We start from the raw sequence: 20,866 nt of genomic DNA, 5'->3' as shown, positions 1-20,866 counted from the left end.
GGCCTCTTGGCTGCCTCTCTGATTAATGCTCTCCTTGCCCGGCCTGTCAGTTTAGGTGGACGGCCATGTTTTGGTAGGTTTGCCGTTGTGCCATACTCTTCATTTTTGGATGATGGATTGAACAGTGCTCCGTGAGATATTCAACGCTTGGGATTCTTTTTATATCCTAACCCTGCTTTAAACTTCTCCTCAGCTTTATCCCTGACCTATCTGGTGGGTTCCTTGGCTTTTATGATGCTATTTGTTCACTAAGGTTCTCTAACAAACCTCTGAGGGCTTCACAGAACAGCTGTACTTATACTAAGATTAAATTACACACTGGTGGACTCTATTTACTAATTAGGTGACTTCTGAAGGCAATTGGTTCCACTAGATTTTAGTTAGGGGTATCAGAGTAAAGGAAATAGGACAAAGACAAGGTGCGCCAGACTCAGTGTAGTATTAAAGTATTCATTTAATAAGACACAACACAAGCCAAATGGCTACTCACAAAAAGGAAATGATATCAGGCACATGAGTAAAGGGTCCGGGGGTCAGGGTCACTCTGCGGTCCGAGCTGCTGTCCATGTGGTAAGAAGCTGGCTTGGTCACAGTTCTCTATGGAAAACACGACAACCGGAACCCGGAACCGGAAGTGTGTGGAGCACAAGCTACGCGAACCGGAAGTTACGTTTTTCGGTGGCCAATCAGATGACGCGTTTCACAGTCTCCACTGTTTCATCAGATCTTGTTCCATGCTGACACGCACTTCCAGTTCCGGGTTCCGGTTGTCATGCCTTCCATAGAGAACTGCAGTGTACTGGCTTTCCAAGCTCCCGGCCATTCACAGAGGCCTCACCGCCACTTCGCCGCCACTTTATCCTCCAGCGGCATACCATCCAACTGTGACCAAGCCAGCTTCTTACCACACGGACAGCAGCTCAGAGCGCAAAGTGACCCTGACCCCCAGACGCTTTACTCATGTGCCTGATATCATTTCCTTTTTGTGAGTAGCCATTTGGCTTGTGTTGCCCTATTAAATGAATACTTTAATACTGCACTGAGTCTGGCGCACCTTGTCTTTGTCCTATTTTGTTTTTTAGCATTGTGCTTCCACTCTCAGGGTTAGAGTCGTCAGTGTATCTGAAATTGGAACTGGAACTGTTTTTATTTCCACTGACTTTTATCCCCATCCATATTTATTGTGATTATTCATTTTTTATTATTGTCTATTCGTTTTTATTCATTACCCAGTTGGTTTTTGCGCCATCATCTTCTTTTCTCTTTTCTCTATCAGAGTAAAGGGGGCTGAATACAAATGCACGCCACACTTTTCAGATATTTATTTATTTGTAAAAAATTTGGAAAGCCGTTTATAATTTTCCTTCCACTTCACAATTATGTGCCACTTTGTGTTGGTCTATGACATAAAATACATTTACGTTTTTGGCTGTAACATGACAAAATATGGAACATTTCAAGGGGTATGAATACTTTTTCAAGGCATTGTAATAAGGCTTACCTGTTGGTACTGTAAATATCTCCTAAACTTGCACCGCTCTGGAGCTCTGTGTCTGAATGGATACAGGGAGCTGTGGCTCGGCTCGGATGCCCCCATAGTAAGCTGCTTGCTGTGGGGGCACTGAACAGGAGGGAGGGGCCAGGATCACAGAAGAGGGACCCGAGAAGAGGAGGATCCGGGCTACTCTGTACAAATCCCCTGCAACAGAGCAGGTAAGTATAACATGTTTTTTAATTTTAAAGGAAAAAAAATTAGACTTTGCAATCACTAAGTGTTAGAAATGTAGTCAAGTGTGAATATGCCCTTAAATGGCATTTTAGTTTTAGTCATATTTTAGTCATCTCCACTAACATAAACAAACAACAATAATGCTTTTTGACAAACAGACGTGCAACTATAAAATATTAAAAAACAAACAAACTGTAAACTCTATTGGCTGTAATGCCATTGCACATTTTACCTGAATATAAAAACTTTAAAAGTTCTCTGTTAATAATGAAAACAAGCTTCAAGTAACATATTTATAAATAAAATAAAATTTCGTAAATAAACAAGAATATTACTTTTTGACCACTGGTAATTTTGACGTCAAATTTTGATTTAGTTTTAGTCTAATGCCACGTACACACGCAATTTCCGACAACAAATGTTCGATGTGAGCTTGTTGTTGGGAATCCTGCCAACAAAAATTTGAGAGCTGGTTCTCAAATTTTCCGATAACAAAATCCGTTGTCGAAAATTCAGATCGTGTGTACACAATTCCAACGCACAAAATTCCACGCATGCTCGGAATCAAGCAGAAGAGCTGCACTGGCTATTGAACATTTTTCTCAGCTCGTCGTACGTGTTGTACGTCACCGCGTTCTTGACGTTCGGAACTTCCGACAACATTTGTGCGACCGTGTGTATGCAAGACAAGTTTGAGCCAACATCCATCGTTAATAAATCCAGGATTTTGTTGTCGGAATGTCCGATTGTGTGTACGCAGCATTAGTCTTTTGACTAAAATGCCATTTTAGTTTTAGTCATATTTTAGTCATCTGAATTGAAACTGAATTTTATTTTCGTTTAGTTTTTGTCATTGAAATCATGCAGCTGCCGAAAGCTATGACGAAAATATTTTTTTTGAGGAAATGAACACTCGCTGGCAGGAGACAGACTTTTCTACTCCTGTGGCTGTGGCTGCTTTCTAAGAAAGACAAGCTATGAGACTTGCACACATTTTGTTTTGATACTCCTAATTCATTGCTGCCTTAGCCTGTAGACTTTAGCAATACAGCCCACCCTGATCATGATGTTATCACCCACATACTAATAATAAATCAATATTGATGGTTTGCATATGTACCTTTTTTTTATGGTTGGTGTTGGGTAAGTTGTTGATAGGTTCAAGGCTACTGATAATTACAAACCGGCAAATAATTAGTCCTTGTCAGGAACCATAAATTAGACGGAGACAGAAATCACACCTTTAATGAAATGGCAAAAATGACAGTTAAAAAGCGCCTCAAAAAATGCCCCTGCCCACTGAAATTAAAAAGCGCACCGCTAGCGCCTCAAAATCGCTGCAAAAGCGCAGCAGAAACGACCGGCATTTTATCTGCCGTTTTTGCAACGCTTCAGTGTGAAAGGGGTCTAATGCCTTGTACACACAGTCGGACTTTTCGGCTACAAAAGTCCGACAGCCTGTCCGACAGACTTTCGACGGATTTTGGCAGACTTGCGGCAGACTTTCTAACGAACGGACTTGCCTACATACGATCACACAAAAGTCCAACGGATTCGTACGTGATGACGTACACCGGACTAAAATAAGGAAGTTGATAGCCAGTAGCCAATAGCTGCCCTAGCGTGGGTTTTTGTCCGTCGGACTAGCATACAGACGAGCGGATTTCTGGGTCCGGCGTAGTTACGACGTAAAGATTTGAAGCATGTTTCAAATCTAAAGTCCGTCAGATTTGCGGCTGGAAAAGTCCGCTGAAAGTCCAGGGAAGCCCACACACGATCGGATTGTCAGCCGTATTTTGTCCGTCGGCATCTGTCGGACTTTTGTAGACGAAAAGTCCGACCGTGTGTACGCGGCATTAGAGATCATAGACCAAGCAAGGGCAAGGAGGAAATGAGCTAAGCTGTTTAAATAGCAAAAAGGGGCTGGCTGTAGGCTGAACTAATGAGGCAGGTTAATGGTAACCTATTTTGTTTTTTAGAGTTGTGCTTCCACTCTCAGGGTTGCAGCCGTCAGTGTATCTGAAATTGGAACTGTAACTGTTTTTATTTCCACTGAATTTTATCTCCATCCATATTTATTGTGATTATTCATTTTTTATTATTGTCTATTCGTTTTTATTCATTACCCAGTTGGTTTTTGCGCCATCATCCTCTTTTCTCTATCAGAGTAAAGGGGGCTGAATACAAATGCACGCCACACTTTTCATATATTTATTTGTAAAAAATTTGGAAAACCATTTATAATTTTCCTTCCACTTTCTTTTGGTGGTATTTGATCACCTCTGTGTTTTTTATTTTTTTGCGCTATCAACAAAAAGACTGACAATTCTGAAAATAAAGCAATTTTTTTTACTTTCTGCTATAAAACACATCCAATAAAAAAAAAATATTGTATTAATGCATATCAGGTGATGTGTATTTGTGTAATGAGGGAGGATGTGGCCTAAGCAGATCAACCTATATCAAGGTGTGCATAATAGGCGGCTTCTTTTCCCAAAATGGGACAAAAAAGATTTAACTGACTCTGAAAAGTTAAAAATTATAAAAAGTCATACAGAGGGATGCAGCACTCTTGAAATTACTAAGTTATTGGGGCGTAATCCCAGAACCATCAAACATTTTGATGCAAATAGTCAGCAGGGTCACAAGAAACATATTGAGAAAAAAACTCAAATTAACTGCCAAAGATTTGAAAAGAATCAAACGTGAAGCTACTAGGAACCCATTATCCTCCAGTGCTGTCATATTCCAGAACTGCCACCTACCTGGAGTGCCCAGAAGTACAAGGTGTTCAGCGCTCAAGAGACATGGCCAAGGTAAGGAGGGCTGAAACCTGACCACCACTGAACAAGACACACAAGTTGAAACATCAAGACTGGGCCAAGGAATATCTGAGGACAGATTTTTCAAAGGTTTTATGGACTGATGAGATGAGAGTGACTCTTGACGAACCAGATAGATGGGCCTGTGGGTAGATCAGTAACAGGCACAGAGCTCCACTTCCACTCAGATGCCTGCAAGGTGCAGGCGGGGTACTGGTATGGGCTGGCTATTATTCTGTTATTATTAAAGATAAGCTAGTTGGACCTTTTTGTGGTTGAAGATGGACTCAAAATTAACTTCCAAACCTACTGCCAGTTTTTAGAAGACACTTTCTTCAAGCAGTGGTACAGGAAAAAGTCTGCATCTTTCAAGAAGACCGTGATATTTATGCAGGACAATGCTCCATCACATGCATCAAAGTACTCCACTGTGTGACTAGCCAGTAAAGGCCTTAAAGATGAAAGAATGACATGGTCCCCTTCCTCACCTGACCTAAACCCTATTGAGAAATTGGGGGCCCTTCTTAAACGGGAGATTTACAGTGAAGGAAAACAGTACACTTTTCTGGACAGTGTCTGGGAGGCTGTGGTTGCTGCTGCACAAAAAGTTAATTGTCATCAAATCAAGAAACTGTCAGACTCCATGAATGGAAGGCGCATGACTGTTATTGAAAAAAAGGATGGCTATATTTCTCACTGATTTTTTTTTTTTATGTTTATCTGTAAATTTTGTGTTGTTTAATAGTCTCACTTTCTAACAGATGAAAATAAACAAGTGAGATGGGAAATTTTCGTTCTTCATTAAGGGCCCTTTCACACGTTTTTCAGGTGGACCTGATTGGACAATCCATTGAGCCTTATGGAGCGTTGGATGTTAGTGGACACATGTCCGCTGACATCCGCCCATATCCGATCCTTTCTGCCAAATCCAGAAGGATGATGGTCCTATTTACCGTCCGTCTGGCGGACCTGATTGGACAACCCATTGAGCCCTATGGAGCAGATGATGTCAGTGGACACATGTCCGCTGACATCCGCCAATATCCGATCCTTTCCGCCAAATCCAGATGGATGATGGTCCTTTTTACCGTCCTTCTGGCGGATCGGATGAAAATGGACAGGTAGTCTGTGTTCATCTGATCTCCCCATAGAACGGGACTCTGGCAGGTCCATCTCAGCACAGTGAGTGGAAACAGACCTGTCATCTGCCTGCTCAGTGGGGATGAATGGAGCGATCTCCGCTAAGCAAAGCGGAGTCCGTCAAAATGGATCTGCCCTTTGTGAAAGGAGGTTTGGTTGCATAATAATTCTGCACACTAATGCCCTGTACAAACGGTCGGACTTTCAGACGGAATATGTGCGATCAGAGCTTGTTGTCGGAAATTCCGACCATGTGTGAGCTCCATCGGACTTTTTCCATTGGAATTTCCAGCACACAAAGTTTGAGAGCAGGCTATAAAGTTTTCCGACAACAAAATCAGTTCGCGTAAATTCCGACCGTGTGTGGACAATTCCGACGCACAAAGTGCCACGCATGCTCAGAATCAATTAAGAGACGAAAGCTATTGGCTACTGCTCCATTTATAGTCCAGACGTACGTATTTTACGTCACCGTGTTCAGAACGATCGGATTTTCCGACAACTTTGTGCGACCGTGTGTATGCAAGACAAGTTTGAGCCAACATCCGTCGGAAAAAATCCATGGATTTTGTTGTCTGAATGTCCGATCAATGTCCGACCGTGTGTACAGGGCATAAGAGTTGCCCAATAATTGTGCGCACATAGACATTCTCCTAAGAAAGCCAAAACCTTACTTTTACTTCCTTTTTTTTTTTTTTTTAAATCAAAAAGGTGTTTATTGAACAAATTTCCATACATAGCTTCCATTGTACATACATCGTGCAACAACATACCATTATTTACTATTACATTCCAATCATCCTGAAATATTTCAATGCTCTATTACTTTATGGTCACTAACCATCAATAAAACCTCATGGGCCCCCCCCGAGACATTGCAATAGTCTTGACATTACCAGCTCCCTAGGACTCAATCCAGGGGTGTCTAACCATGGTGCCCAGATCCTCTCGAATCTATTGGGGCTGCCTCTGTGTTGGTAAATGTGCTTTTCCATAATCAAAGTGTTGCCCATATGAGTAATCCATGATCTCACTGAAGGTGGAGAGGTCGATTTCCAGCCAAGCAGTATAAGCTTGCGTGCCTGGAACAGTGCCCTAGTGAGTGCTATTCTAGTCATCTCTTCCGGGACCGTATCCTCTAGGACTCCTAGGATGCAGTGAATTGGGTCAAGGGGAATGGTGGTCTGGAACACTCGGTTGAGTGTTTCCATGACCCCACTCCAATACCTATGGAGCTTCGGACATCTCCACAGTAGGTGGATGAGGTCCCCCTGGTGCCGCTCGCATCTGCCACATAAAGGATCAGTCCTCCTACCCATCTTGTATAGTTTAAGTGGGGTGTAATGCACTCTAAGTATTATATATAGTTGGGATACCTTCTGGGCCACGTTGAGAGAGCATATATTAATAGACTGTAAGATTTCTTCCCATTGCTCTCCCGTAATTGGGCCTACATCTTGCTCCCATAGGGATGGTGCCCTGGTCGGGTGTGCTTTCAAGAGTTGCATCAGTAGCATTTGATAGCAATATGAAATGAAACCTTTAGTTTCTGTGCTGGACTGTATCAGATGAAAGATAGGGGTGTTGGACAATGTCCAGGGAGTAGCACTACCTTGTGTGTCCACCGCATGTTTGAGTTGGATATATGAATAATACATGTTATTTGGGAGGTTGTATTTATTTTGTAGCTCTGAGAACGTCAGCAGCCTGCCATTGCTAAATATGTGTGATAAAAGGATAACACCAAATGAGCGCCATCTGGGGCCCTGTTGCAGCTTTGCTAGCTCTACGTATGAAAGATTCCCCCATATTGGGCTGTATTCTGTGAAGCCTGTTACCTCCTGCAGCTGTCTTCCCTTGTTCCAGACTTTCTGTATTAAAGTAAGAGTGGGCGTTAGTTTATTGGATTTGTGAAACAGTTGTGCCTCAAGGCCTAGCGGGATTGTTTCCGCTCCTGTCCCAATCAGCATTAACTGCGCCGATGAGCCAGGAGGGTCCCGGTTCATGGAGCCCACCAACTGCTGCAACTGAGCTGCTATGTAGTACAACCAAGGGTTGGGTACTGCCAGCCCTCCGCTGTCCTTAGGGTTTTGTAGCTGTTCCAGCTTAATTCTTGGTGTGCCTGAATTCCACAGCAATTTGCGGAAGAGAGTGTTAACCACCCTAAAAATCTTTAAGTGTATTACTATTGGGGAGTTGTGTAAAAAGTAAAGTAATTGCGGCATTAAAATCATTTTTATTAAGTTTGCTTTGCCCGCTAGTGACATTTTGAGCCTGTTCCATGTGTTGATTTTGTCTCTAAATCTGGATAGCAAGGGGTATATGTTTAGGGGGCAGTATTCTGTTATTTTAGGTGAAATTTGTATGCCTAGGTATTTAAATGATGACGTTACCGGAACCGAGCAGGAATCCGGTAGATTCACCTCACCCCCCTCGTCTAGCAACATCAAAGCCGACTTAGACCAGTTAATTGTCAGGCCAGAAAAATAGCCGAACCCAGTGATGATTCTTGTCACCTCCGCTAAGGACGTTGTGGTATCCCCCAGGAAAAGCATCATGTCGTCAGCGTACAGCATAATCTTTTCGTGGAGGTCCCCATATTTAAAGCCCGTAATCTGCTGACTTGCTCTTACCGCAGCCGCCAGCGGCTCGATAGCGATGGCAAAGAGCAGGGGGGACAGGGGGCATCCCTGCCTTGTGCCCCTGCCCAGAGCAAATGCATGTGACATCCTACCTGACATCCTAATAGTCGCCTTTGGGGAAGCATATAACAGTTTGACCCATGCTATAAACCGACTTCCAAACCCCAGCTTTGATAGTACCGCCCACAGGTATCTCCAACCTACACTGTCAAACGCCTTATTGGCGTCCAAGGAGAGCAGTGCCCTGCTTCCTTTATTATCTGGCTGCAGCTGCATATTTAAAAATAGGCGTCTGAGGTTGGTGGCAGTGGACTTATGCGGCATAAATCCAGCCTGGTCGGGATGTATTATGGATTCAATGATCCGGTTGACCCTAAGCGCCAGGGCCTTAGCCAGTATTTTAACATCACTTTGCAATAGTGAAATAGGCCTGTACGAGCCCGGGTCAACCGGATCCTTACCAGGTTTCAACAATAAAATTATATTGGCTCTAGTCATGGAGGTCGGCAAATTGCCTTTTTTAAGCGAGTCATTAAACACTTCCAGTAGTTGTGGCATTATCCACTCACCATACTGGGTGAAAACCTCCATGGGGATACCGTCCTCCCCAGGAGCCTTGCACGTAGGGAAGGAACATGCCGCATGTTGTAGCTCATCCAATGTCAGGGGTGCTTCCAGTGATTGCCTAGCCTCCTCAGATAGAGAGGGCAGATCAATCCCTGCAAGGTATGCCTCTAGCTCATTCTCAGTGTAATCATCCCTCGCTACATAGAGATCCTTGTAGAAGGATGCTAGCTCTGATAGAACCTGATCCAGGCCATTAACCACCCTTCCACTGGCCGTGCGAATTGCTCCAACCGCTGGAGACAGCTGCTGGGACCTGGCTATTTTTGCCAGTAGGCGTCCCGTTTTTTCCCCTTCTTCATAGAATGCCTGTTTGCTAAAGAACCTTTTGCGTTCTGCGGCGGAGGATCTCAAGCGGTCCAGTGAATCCTGGGCCGAAATCCACGCCTCCCTCGCAGACTCCGTGGGGTCAGTAACATAGGCAAGCTCCAACTGGCGCACCTGATCTCCAACCTGTTCCAATAGTACCGAGGAATTTCTCTTGACCATGGCTATTTCAGCAATAAATATTCCCCTGAGGTAGGCCTTAAAGGCTTCCCAGGTTTGAATTGTATCTGTTAAGTGTTTATGAGAGTTGAAAAATAATTCTATTTGACTAGAAATTCGTTCTGGGGAGTTAAATAATTTCAGCCAGAAGGCATTGAGTTTCCATGGCGCCTTAGGTAGTGAGGTAGGGGGTTGGGCACTCAGCCACACAGCCACAGGTGAATGGTCAGATACTCCCCGAGGGAAGTATTCTATCTTAGAGATATATTCTAGCAAATTAGGAGTGCCTATACTAAGGTCTATACGGGATAGGGATCCGTGAGTTTTGGAGAAGCATGAAAACTGCTTTGTATTAGGGTTACGGATGCGCCAGAAATCTGTCCAGCCCAGTTCCGTAACTAAGCGGCTGAGCGCCGTGCCCCTCCCACCTCCAGGAGAATGGACTGGGGGGTGCCTATCCAATTTTGGGTCAAGGTAGCAGTTAAGGTCTCCCATGATTAACAGTGGGACATCAGGTTTGCCCGCCAGGTACATCAACAAAAGCTGTAGCACCTCCCGTGAGAACGGGGGTGGGATATATATAAAGGCTATAATCAGTGTTAAGGTGTACACTTTACAGTAAATGAAAACATATCTACCAGCACCATCCACCAGTGAGTCCAGTTCCTGGTATGCCAGAGCTTTGTGTATCAATACGCTCACCCCACGAGAGTAGGCGGTGTGAGTGGAGTGATAAGATTTGCCCACCCAGGCATACTGCAGGCAGCCCACATTATCCCCCAGGAGATGTGTCTCCTGGAGGGCAATAATAGCCGGATGGAATTTGCGCAAACCAGAGGAGATCATGACCCTTTTTAAGGGGTCATTCACTCCGCGCACATTCCATGATACTATGGGCGTGGATTCCATTGCAAATATTCAAAGATACATTTAAAGGATATTCTTCTGGAAGTCAGAGCTGATCTGGTTATATGGTTACCCATGAGAATTAGAATGTGATTCATCAAAAAACATTTTTTCATTGAAAAATTGTCCCAATGGAAGCTAGGTGTTCTTGAAGGGTGGATAATCTCGCGCAACTGCGCGGCAAAACAGTGAAAAAAAACAAAACAAGAGTAGGAACAGACTGTGTTGAGGGCCCTGGGTCCTGCCACGCTGTGGCGCATACCTCCAGAACCGTCCCGAAACTGCGGGCTACGTGGTCTGTCTTGATTGTGAATGCCAACAGGGCAATACAGCATTAGCCATGTATCCCATGGCTTCAAACATCTTCTACTTTTTCTGCACAGTGACTTCCCCTGTGAGGGTCTGTGCTGCAAGTGGAAATAACTGGTTGAAAAAAATATAACAATATTTCCAGTGGTAGTCACTCGCTGCGTAAGCAATTGGTAAAGTTCCTCTTCTGAATGAAAAACATGAACAGGAAAATGGACGCCCTGCTTTTTCTCGCATTTCTTCTGTCTTCTCTGGTTTAACCGGCTCCTTCATCTCGACCCTGGTGGCGTATAGCTTGCTCATTCAGGTCTAACCAGGATGTTGCATCTTGCGCATTTTCAAAAAAGTGGTTCTGTCCGTTTGCCGCTACTCTCAACTTAGCCGGGAACATCATTGCATAGGATAGCTGCAGCCTTTGTAGCCTCTTTTTCACTTCCATAAATTTTGACCTCCTGCGTTGTACCTCGGCGGAGAAGTCCGGGTAAAAGGATACTTTAGTGCCATTGTGTTTAATGCTGCCTTTTTCCCTGGCCAGTCTCAGTATCACCTCACGGTCCTTGTAATTCAGGAGCCTGGCCAGCATTGATCTTGGGGGGTTCCCAGGGGGGAGAGGGCGTGGGGGCACTCTATGGGCCCTTTCCACTGTGTAGATGGGAGAGAAAGCTTCTTTGCCAAAGACTTCCTGCAGCCATTCCTCAATGAAAGTAGTGGGGTCACGTCCTTCCACTTTTTCAGGGAGTCCCACTATGCGCACATTGTTGCGTCGCAGACGGTTCTCGATTTCGTCAGTTTTATTAAGGGCTTGAAAGGCGTTTTGTGTGGCCATCCTGACATCTCTGTTAAGGGGGGGCAACTGGTCCTCCACGTCGCTCACCCGGCCCTCCACTGCTGTGGTTCTTTCCCTGATTTTTTGCAGATCTTGGCGCATAAGGGATACTGTTTCTTTCAGACCCCCAAATTTCTCCTTCAAATCATCAACTGAGGCAGTACATTTATGCACAGCATGCAGGATTTCACTCAAAGAAGGCTGTATACTGTCTTCTGAGGGGGAGTCAGATGGGTCAGACATGAGATCCTGCTGCAGATCTAATGGCACTGTGTCATCTAGCATGCTTGTATCTTCCCTGTTAGGCTGGGGGGAGTCAGGTATATGAGAAGTAGAATGTCCGGCCAGCTTTTGGGTATAATAAAGCATGTCCCTGGGTTGTTCCTTGCCTTTAGGGAGTTTACTGGACTTACCCCCCTGTTCGGATTTCTTTTCCAGGCCGCGCTGTGCTTTAGGAGGCTGAGAACGGCCGGCGCCATCTTGGTCAGCTTGGGACTCCCAGGCCTCGGTCTCCATTCGGTTCCCCCGGGTCATCATCAGCACTAAACGATCACCTGTCAGTACCGGGTGTCTCCAGGAGGTATCAGGAAGCTCTTTAGGGCAAAAACGGGCGATTTCGGTGGTGAGGAAAGGATATTAGGCAGGATTCTCAGCGGGAGCTCCGTGCAGCAGGTCTGCTCACATGCCTCGTCAGGCCACGCCCCCCTACTTTTACTTCCTTAAATTTGAAGGTTTGAAGTTTATTAATATTTCGGATTGACCAAGAGCACTGTAATTGTTCAATAATGAAATGAATCATCAAAAATGCAACTTTCCAAATAATTGTGCATACAGTGTACACAGAAGTGATTACCTATACACTTACATAATACCATAAAAGCTATTGCTAAGTTTTATGTAAATCAATATCCACTAAAAACATGTATTTCACTTGCTTATCAACTTTACATAATAGAAAGTGGTACCTGTGTGCTGGTTAACCCCTTCCCATCGTCCCTTTTTAATTGGGCCTTTACGCTCGGGGGGCAGGATGGACATTCTGATCACTGTGATTGGCTGTCATGGTAGTCACATGATCGGGAGGTGTCCCTCTGGCTACTGATCATGACTAGAGACTGAGATATGTCTATGAGGCCTCAGCCATCCATATGAGCAGTGTGTGGGCTTTAAAGCTTTTATTTTGACAATATCTGTCTAGCTCAAAATTCAGCTTTATTCGTTGCTCTATTCAAAGCATGATAAAACATTTTAGCTAGAGATGAGCTTTAAAGCAGACTGGTATAAACTTTGAACCCCTCCCTCTTTTTTTCAGTTTGAAGACTGATTCATTTTGTGTATAGCATTGTAGTATGTTTCTTCCTGTGTAATAAAAAAAGAATAACATTACGCTGTTTTCTTAAGCAGACTTACAATGATTGCTGCCAAAAACTGTGATGCCCCACCAGCAACATCCATTAAAAACCTGTTGCCAGATCTGCCTAATGGACCACTCTCGGGATACAGAAGAAAGGCCTCCTTCAACTGGAAGGATATGGTGATGTTTCTGGATGATGAAGACATTATTGCTTTTAAAGTAAGTTATTAAAGAGAGTTCCCTAGCGGTCCTAAGTATTGTCAATTACATTCAATTACATTTGCAGAGAAAAGTGAAAGGTAGTTAACTTCAGCACTTACATTAAAGGAGAGCTCCAGGCTGTAATACTAAGTAGAATTAAGTTAGCAAAAGCCCAAAGACATATTAGATAATATGCATGAATTAACTTACTTCATTTTCTTTGTATTCTTTATTATTTCAACATGCACATTATTCAGGGCAAACCTTCTGACACATGGCTTTTATTTGTTGCAATCAATTAAAGCTGAAGCTTAATCAATTTATACTTTACCTTCCCTGTTTTATCCCTCCCCCTTTATTAACAGGCTAGTGACATTTTTAACCACTTGTGGACCGCCCGCGTGCAGTGTACTGTGGACAGGTGGCCCAACACAGGCAAAGCAACGTTCCTGCCTGCTTCGGGGGGGGGGCACCCATGCGTGAGCCCTAAATTGATTGATTGTACACAGCGGGAACCTGTCAGCAAGTCCCAGCTTATAGTGATAAAAAACTCTATTTGTAAAAGCAGCACACATTATACACATTACACATACTAATGCCCCGTACACACGGTCGGATTTTCCGATGGAAAATGTCCGATCGGAGCGTGTTGTCGGAAATTCCGACCGTGTGTGGGCTCCATCGGACATTTTCCATCGGATTTTCCGACACACAAAGTTGGAGAGCAGGAGATAAAATTTTCCGACAACAAAATCCGTTGTCGGAAATTCCGATCGTGTGTACACAAATCCGACGGACAAAGTGCCACGCATGCTCAGAATAAATAAAGAGATGAAAGCTATTGGCCACTGCCCCGGTTATAGTTCCGACGTACGTGTTTTACGTCACCGCGTTCAGAACGATCGGATTTTCCGACAACTTTGTGTGACCGTGTGTATGCAAGACAAGTTTGAGCCAACATCTGTCGAAAAAAATCCATGGATTTTGTTGTCGGAATGTCCGAACAAAGTCCGACCGTGTGTACGGGGCATTAGGCACACATTTAACACCTTGATCACCCTAGATGTTAACCCCTTCCCAGCCAGTGTCATTAGTACAGTGACAGTGTATGATATTATTACTGATCACTATGTTAATGTCACTGGTGATGTCAGTTGCAGTTAGTCAGTCCCCCCCCAGCATCAGTCTCAGATTGCCCTCTGCGCTATCGCAGTCCCATTATAAGACACTGATCACCACCATTAGTAGTATAAAAATATATATATATATATATATATATATATATATATATATATATATATATATATATTACAGTATACAGTGCCTTAATGTATGATGTACATACCCCTTTCCACATTTTGCCATTTTACAACCAAAAACCTAAAGGTATTTTATTGGATTTTATGTGATAGACCAGCACAAATTGGCACATAATTGTGAAGTGGAAGGAAAATGATAAATGGTTTTCCAAATTTTTTACATATAAATATCTGAAAAGTGTGGCGTGCATTTGTATTCAGCCCCCTTTACTCTGATACCCCTAACTAAAGTCTAGTGGAACCAATTGCCTTCAGAGGTCACATAATTAGTAAATAGAGTCCACCAGTGTGTAATTTAATCTCAGTATAAATACAGCTGTTCTGTGAAGCCCTCAGAGGTTTGTTAGAGAACCTTAGTGAACAAACAGCATCATGAAAGCCAAGGAACACGCCAGACAGGTCAGGGATAAAGTCGTGGAGAAGTTTAAAGCAGGGTTAGGTTATAAAAAAATATCCCAAGCTTTGAACATCTCACGGAGCACTGTTCAATCCATCATCCGAAAATGGAAAGAGTATGGCACAACTGCAAACCTACCAAGACATGGCCATCCACCTAAACTGACAGGCTGGGCAAGGAGAGCATTCATCAGAGAAGCAGCCAAGAGGCCCATGGTAACTCTGGAGGAGCTACAGAGATCCACAGCTCAGGTGGGAGAATCTGTCCATAGGACAACTATTAGTCATGCACTCCACAAATCTGGCCTTTTATGGAAGAGTGGCAAAAAGAAAGCCATTTTTGAAAAGAAAGCCATAAGAAGTCTCATTTGCAGTTTACGAGAAGCCATGTGGGGGACACAGCAAACATGTGGAAGAAGGTGCTCTGGTCAGATGAGACCAAAATTGAACTTTTTGGCCTAAAAGCAAAACGCCATGTGTGGCAGAAAACTAACACTGCACATCACTCTGAACACACCATCCCCGCCACGAAACATGGTAGTGGCAGCATCATGTTGTGGGGATGCTTTTCTTCAGTAGGGACAGGGAAGATGGTCAGAGTTGGTGGGAAAATGGATGGAGCCAAATATAGGGCAATGTTAGAAGAAAGCCTGTTAGAGTCTCCAAAACACTTGAGACTGGGGAAGAGGTTCACCTTCCAGCAGGACAACGACCCTAAACATACAGCCAGAGCTACAATGGAATGGATTAGATCAAAGCATATTCATGTGTTAGGATGGCCCAGTCAAAATCCAGACCTAAATCCAATTGAGAATCTGTGGCAAGACTTGAAAATTTCTGTTCAGATGCTCTCCATCCAATCTGACAGAGGCTGAGCTAATTTGCAAAGAAGAATGGGCAAAAGTGTCACTCTCTAGATCTGCAAAGCTGGTAGAGACATCCCCAAAAAGACTTGCAGCTGTAATTGCAGTGAAAGGTGGTTCTACAAAGTATTGACTCAGGGGGGCTGAATACAAATGCACGCCACACTTTTTACATATTTATTTGTAAAAAAAATTGAAAACCATTTATCATTTTTCTTCCACTTCACAATTATGTGCCACTTTGTGTTGGTCTATCACATAAAATCCCAATAAAATACATTTATGTTTTTGTTGGTACATGACAAAATGTGGAAAATTTTAAGGGGTAGGAATACTTTTTCAAGGCACTGTATATTCCATAGTTTGTAGATGTACAGCTGTAACTTTCACGCAAACCAATCAATATACACTTATTGGGATTTTTTTTATCAAAGATATGTAGCAGAATACATTTTGTCCAAAATTTATGAAGAAATTTGAATTTTTGTTTTTTATTTTGATATGTTTTATAGCAGAAAGTAAAAAACATTTTATTTTCTAAATTTTCAGTCTTTTTTCGATTGTTGAGGAAAAAAAAAAAAAAACAGGTGGTGCTCAAATACCACCAAAAGACAGCTATATTTGTGTGAAAAAAATTATATAAATTTTGTTTGGGTAAAGCGTTGCATGACTGCGCAATTACCAGTTAAAGTAGTGCAGTGCTAAATAGCAAAAAATGGCCTGGTCGTGAAGGGAGTAAAATCTTTTGGATCTCAAGTGATTAAGCTACAGCTGTAGCATCTTGTAGTGTGCACCTTTCTTTCACTTATGGTGGTTGAACAGAGAAGTGTGGGAGGAAAAGGAAGGTAAGTATATGTATCTGTGGAGGTCTGGACTAAAGTGAACCTCATTGCTTTACACTGCATTTGGAAATCATATATTCAGTTTAAATTAAATCCTGCACTTCTGTATATGTGATACAATGAATGTTGCATTCTGTTTCCAGAAAAAAATCTTCTCCACACTGGAGAATGATCCACTTTTCCATCGCCAACCTGGAGAGGAGCTTGGTCTGGAGGAGTACAGAGAGCTGACATTTCTGCGCTGCAGGAAGATCTTCGAGTATGATTTCCTGACCTTCGAGGAGACCATGGAGAAACCTCAGAAACTTCTGGTGCTTATAAACTGCCTGGGCATGTACGACTGGTCCCTTGCTGCTAAATATTTCCTGAATACTCAGGTACTTCTTATACTATGACCCCACCAAGGCCTGTCTCCCAATTAATGTTGTTCTTGCACAAGTGTCAGTGATTTGCTTTGTTTGTATCTCAGGTGTTTGCGGGTGCTGTTGGAAGTGGCGGCTCTGAGAAGCACCAGACCTTCCTAAATCAAATAAGGCGTATGGAGGTAGGTTCATCTGTGATGTCATACAAATCTGCTCCTACATTATGGAAATATTTAAATAACATTTAACACCTTCAAGGCATACAGCAGTGTTCCCAAGACATTGCTGCTCTGTGTGCCACAATTATGACTTTACAATCTGAATACCGCCTCTTCCATTATTTGAAAGCTAAGGACTTGTTCACACATTGCATTGCAGTAATAACCCGTCCATTTCTGTACTTTGGATTCAGAGAAGATCTCATTGGTCACATTTTCATTTATGGGACCACTTGCCGACCGGGCCATAGCCCAAAAATGGCTACAGTGCGGTCGGATAACTCTGGGAGGGCGTACTATAAGGTGCTCCCAGAATCGCACACTCATGAATGTCCATCTCCTAGACCCGGTGTGTCACAGATCGGGGTAAAGGGCCAATGACAGCGGCCCTTTACCACGTCATAACTCGTAAACAAACCAGAGCATCTCCGGTTCTGCTCCTCACGACGATTAGTACAGCATGTGAGGAGAGGAGGGAGCCAGTGTACAATGTGCACAATAATATATATACATATATGGTCATATACATACACATATACATGCTCACATGATGTTGGATATTAATACGGACTGTATAGATTCTATGTAAAGGTTTCAATATTGAGTATTACTTATGTATTTGTATTTATCAATTCTTGCATTATGTGTTGTTTTTAAATGTATGTCAATACATTTTCCTACTTTTTTTTTTATATACATGTTTGAGGTGTGGCTCATTAAAAGTCCCGTGGGCCCAATATTGTTGTTGTAGACAATTAACACATAACACCTTAAACAGATTAAATCAGGAGACCCCCAGCATCAGGTTGCATTGAGCTGATGTTATTAACATCTGCTTTGAGTATCAGTCTGAATTAGTCACTGCTGGTTTGGGCCTAGAGACCCCAAATATGTATGTGGGTCCTACAGTTCCCAGTCTGTGTGTTTTGGGGAAACATAAACCTAAATCCAAAGCAAGACCATTTCAAGGGTCCCCCAGGCACACATCTCCCAAAGAATAGTGTTCCCCTGAAAGCATGGGCCCATAGTTAGTAGGCAAGAGGCTATCCTGCAGTCCCCTCTAAAAGCCTCTGTCCAGGTTGGGTCTTTCACATTTTCCCCCCCATCAAATTATACTAACAAGGTCCCACACCTCCACCTAGTCTGAGCATGCGTTAGTCGGGCAAAGTGAACCCACATGGTCGGTCCATATGATCTCCATTATGGTCTGCAGGGAATAGTTGTCATCCATAGGTGTGGGTCAGAGGTCGTGGAATCTCTGTCTGGCTGCCAGAGCTTCAGTCAGGTGGTCTTTACCGTTCTGGGTATCGGTCTGCTGCTGGGGAGAGGGGTCGACTGGCCCGGCTTCCTTGAACTCCAGAGTTGTTGTCGGTGCTGGGCAGAGGTTGGTAGCACTCTGCCCTGATGCCAGCAGGGCTAACTGTTTGGGAGGGCAGCTGGCTCCCTCCACTCCCAGACTGTGGGTCTGCTGCTAGGGAGGAAGGACGGCTACCTTCTCTCCTGAACTGAGTATCTGCCGTTGGCTGGCTGTTGGGGAGGGAGGACATCTTTCGCCACTCCCAGATTGTTGATCTGCCGCTGGAGAGATGAGCTGGTTGTGCCATCTCGCAGACTCCTGGACTCCCACTTTGGAGTGAGGATGACTTCATTTTCTCCTGAGTCCATTCACTGCAGGGGGTGGGGCAGAGGTCTTGGACCCTCTGTCCAGTTGCACTTCAGCTGGAGAAGTTTGTTTTGAACTCCACAGGTGCTGCTGGCAGGAAATCCCATGTCCCTGTCAGTTGTGTCGTAGAAAGGCCAGCTGCCTCATCTCTCATCAAATTAGTAAACTAAAACTGTAAGCTGGTAAATCAACATCTCTCAGAAATGGTACATCTTGTCTTGTGATAAGCAGTAATATACACAATTGTGATTAAACAAATAGGAATAGGTAAATCTGCATCACGTTAGATAACTTGGACTGTAAGTTGTTAAATCAACATCTCTCGGAAAGGGTTTTCCATCAGTCACGCATTCCATGCCGGTGCACACCATTTTTTTTCATTTTATAAAAGTGGGTGTAGAGGCACAGTGGTTTAGTGGTTATTCCTTCAGCAATGGGATCTTTGGTTTTAATCTCAGCAAGGAAACTATCTGCATAAAGTTTGGATGTTATCTCTCGACTTGTACGAGTTCCTCTGGGTACACTGGTTTCCACTCACACTCCAAAGAAGTCCTGGCAGGTTAAAGGAGATGTACAGCCAGAGCTTGATTGGCATCATTTCTCCTGTGGATCACAGGTGTGCAGTTCGTTCTGCACTCCTGTCACCCGTTTTCAGCAGACAGTGGGCGGAAGTCCGCTGTCTGTTGTCCTCACAGAGCCGGACCAGGCTCGGGGAAGTTCGCGACCATATGAGAGATCCGCTGAGTGCCTGAGCCGACTGCTCCTGCCCCCTCCACAGTTCAGCGCTCCAGTGAGCGCGGTGGGAAGGGGAGCAGACAGAGAACCAGTGACTGACATTAACCAGCTCTCTGCTCACGGAGCTGTGAGAACTGAGCGACCGGCTGTGTTAAAACCTTTGGGGGACAGATGCAATGCTGCATCCAGCTAGGTAAGTATGATTCTACAAAAAAAAAAAAACATTCCCTTACTTCTCTTTTAATTGACTTATGTCTAAATTGACCCTGGTGTGTGTGTCCAAAAATCCCAACTGCAGCCTAATACTGTATATCAGACCCTGGTAATACTCTGTTGCGTGGCTAATGCAGCTCTAGTATGCATTTTGGGCACAGAGCCACAGGAAGATGTAAGGTTCCAAGGTTAGAATTGAACCAAACTTCACAATATGGTCATGCTAGTATGATTGGGAAGACAAGTTTTGGCCAGTGTCTGGGGAAACCGTGCAAGGGGTGGAAGGCCCTACCAACACTGAAAAGTGGACAGTTTGTTATAGCTTTTTTCTTGTTCCTTTTTGTCTGGATACCACTGAACTGGACTGTGGATAAATGCTGAAAAATGACTGCGGAACAGGGATAGAGCATTGCAGATTGTGAGACCATATCACTCTTTATTGTCCCTCCCCACTAAAACTTCCTTCTCTACAAACTGTTTAACAGGTCATATATGAGCAATACCCGTATCTCACAAGCAGTGCCGGGACAAGGTCATCTAGCGCCCAGGGCAAAGATGCCAAATTGCCCCCCATTTATGATGTGCAAGCTTAGGGTATCCTACGCCTAGCAGTCAATTGCTTGTCAAAATCACTGTGCAGCTTGGTTTTAACATGGAGCACATGCTTGTGTTGATGGCTCTCTCCTCCGCTCATGGCTTTCTCCTTCACTCGCTGAGCTCTCCTGGGGACTTCAGCGATCCGTGGTGCGGGCTGTGCTCTCTCTCCCACTCATCCTTTCTGCTGGTGCAGCTCCTCTGTGTCTGTGAACACCGCCACCTTGTTTATACAGGAGCATTGCACTGGCAGGAGGGAGGAGTTGCTGCTCCCAACTCTGGGCAGACAGGAGTAGTGATGCTGTTGTCATTACTCCTGTCAGCCTTATAACAAAAGGAGCGCCCCTATATCTACAGTAAACCACTGCACTGCACCCAGGGTATCCGCCCCTCCCTGCCACCTGTTATCCTGGCCCTGCTCACGAAAACTTTTACATTTTCATTATTAATTTTCCTGCTTAAGCTATGGATTTAAATTGTTGTTTATGATATTTCTTAGATTTTACACTAATAATCGATTGCTTTAATTTAGATTTTTGGATGCTTTGCACTCACAGAATTGAGCCATGGCAGCAATACAAAGGCTATCCGCACAACTGCAAACTTCGATGCTTCAACAAAG

The 20,866-nt window shown here is 43.9% G+C and overlaps 1 protein-coding gene across 2 annotated transcripts in view; it reads left to right on the top strand.

Moving 5' to 3' along the window:
- The window catches only part of ACOX3 (acyl-CoA oxidase 3, pristanoyl), a 195,462-nt gene that overhangs the window by 19,331 nt on the left and 155,265 nt on the right, over positions 1-20,866 (top strand). For both annotated transcript variants that reach the window (XM_073610777.1, XM_073610785.1), the window contains exons 2-5: positions 12,889-13,057; positions 16,603-16,836; positions 16,929-17,003; positions 20,777-20,866. In XM_073610777.1, coding sequence (XP_073466878.1) covers positions 12,896-13,057; positions 16,603-16,836; positions 16,929-17,003; positions 20,777-20,866 — 561 coding nt within the window. In that variant the 5' untranslated portion in view covers positions 12,889-12,895. The remainder of the gene's footprint in view (positions 1-12,888; positions 13,058-16,602; positions 16,837-16,928; positions 17,004-20,776) is intronic.

This window comes from Aquarana catesbeiana, linkage group LG01, assembly GCF_042186555.1.
Source record: "Aquarana catesbeiana isolate 2022-GZ linkage group LG01, ASM4218655v1, whole genome shotgun sequence".
Lineage (NCBI taxonomy): Eukaryota > Metazoa > Chordata > Amphibia > Anura > Ranidae > Aquarana > Aquarana catesbeiana.
The sequence above is the reverse complement of the archived record's forward strand: the minus strand, read 5'-3'. Positions and strand labels throughout refer to the sequence as shown.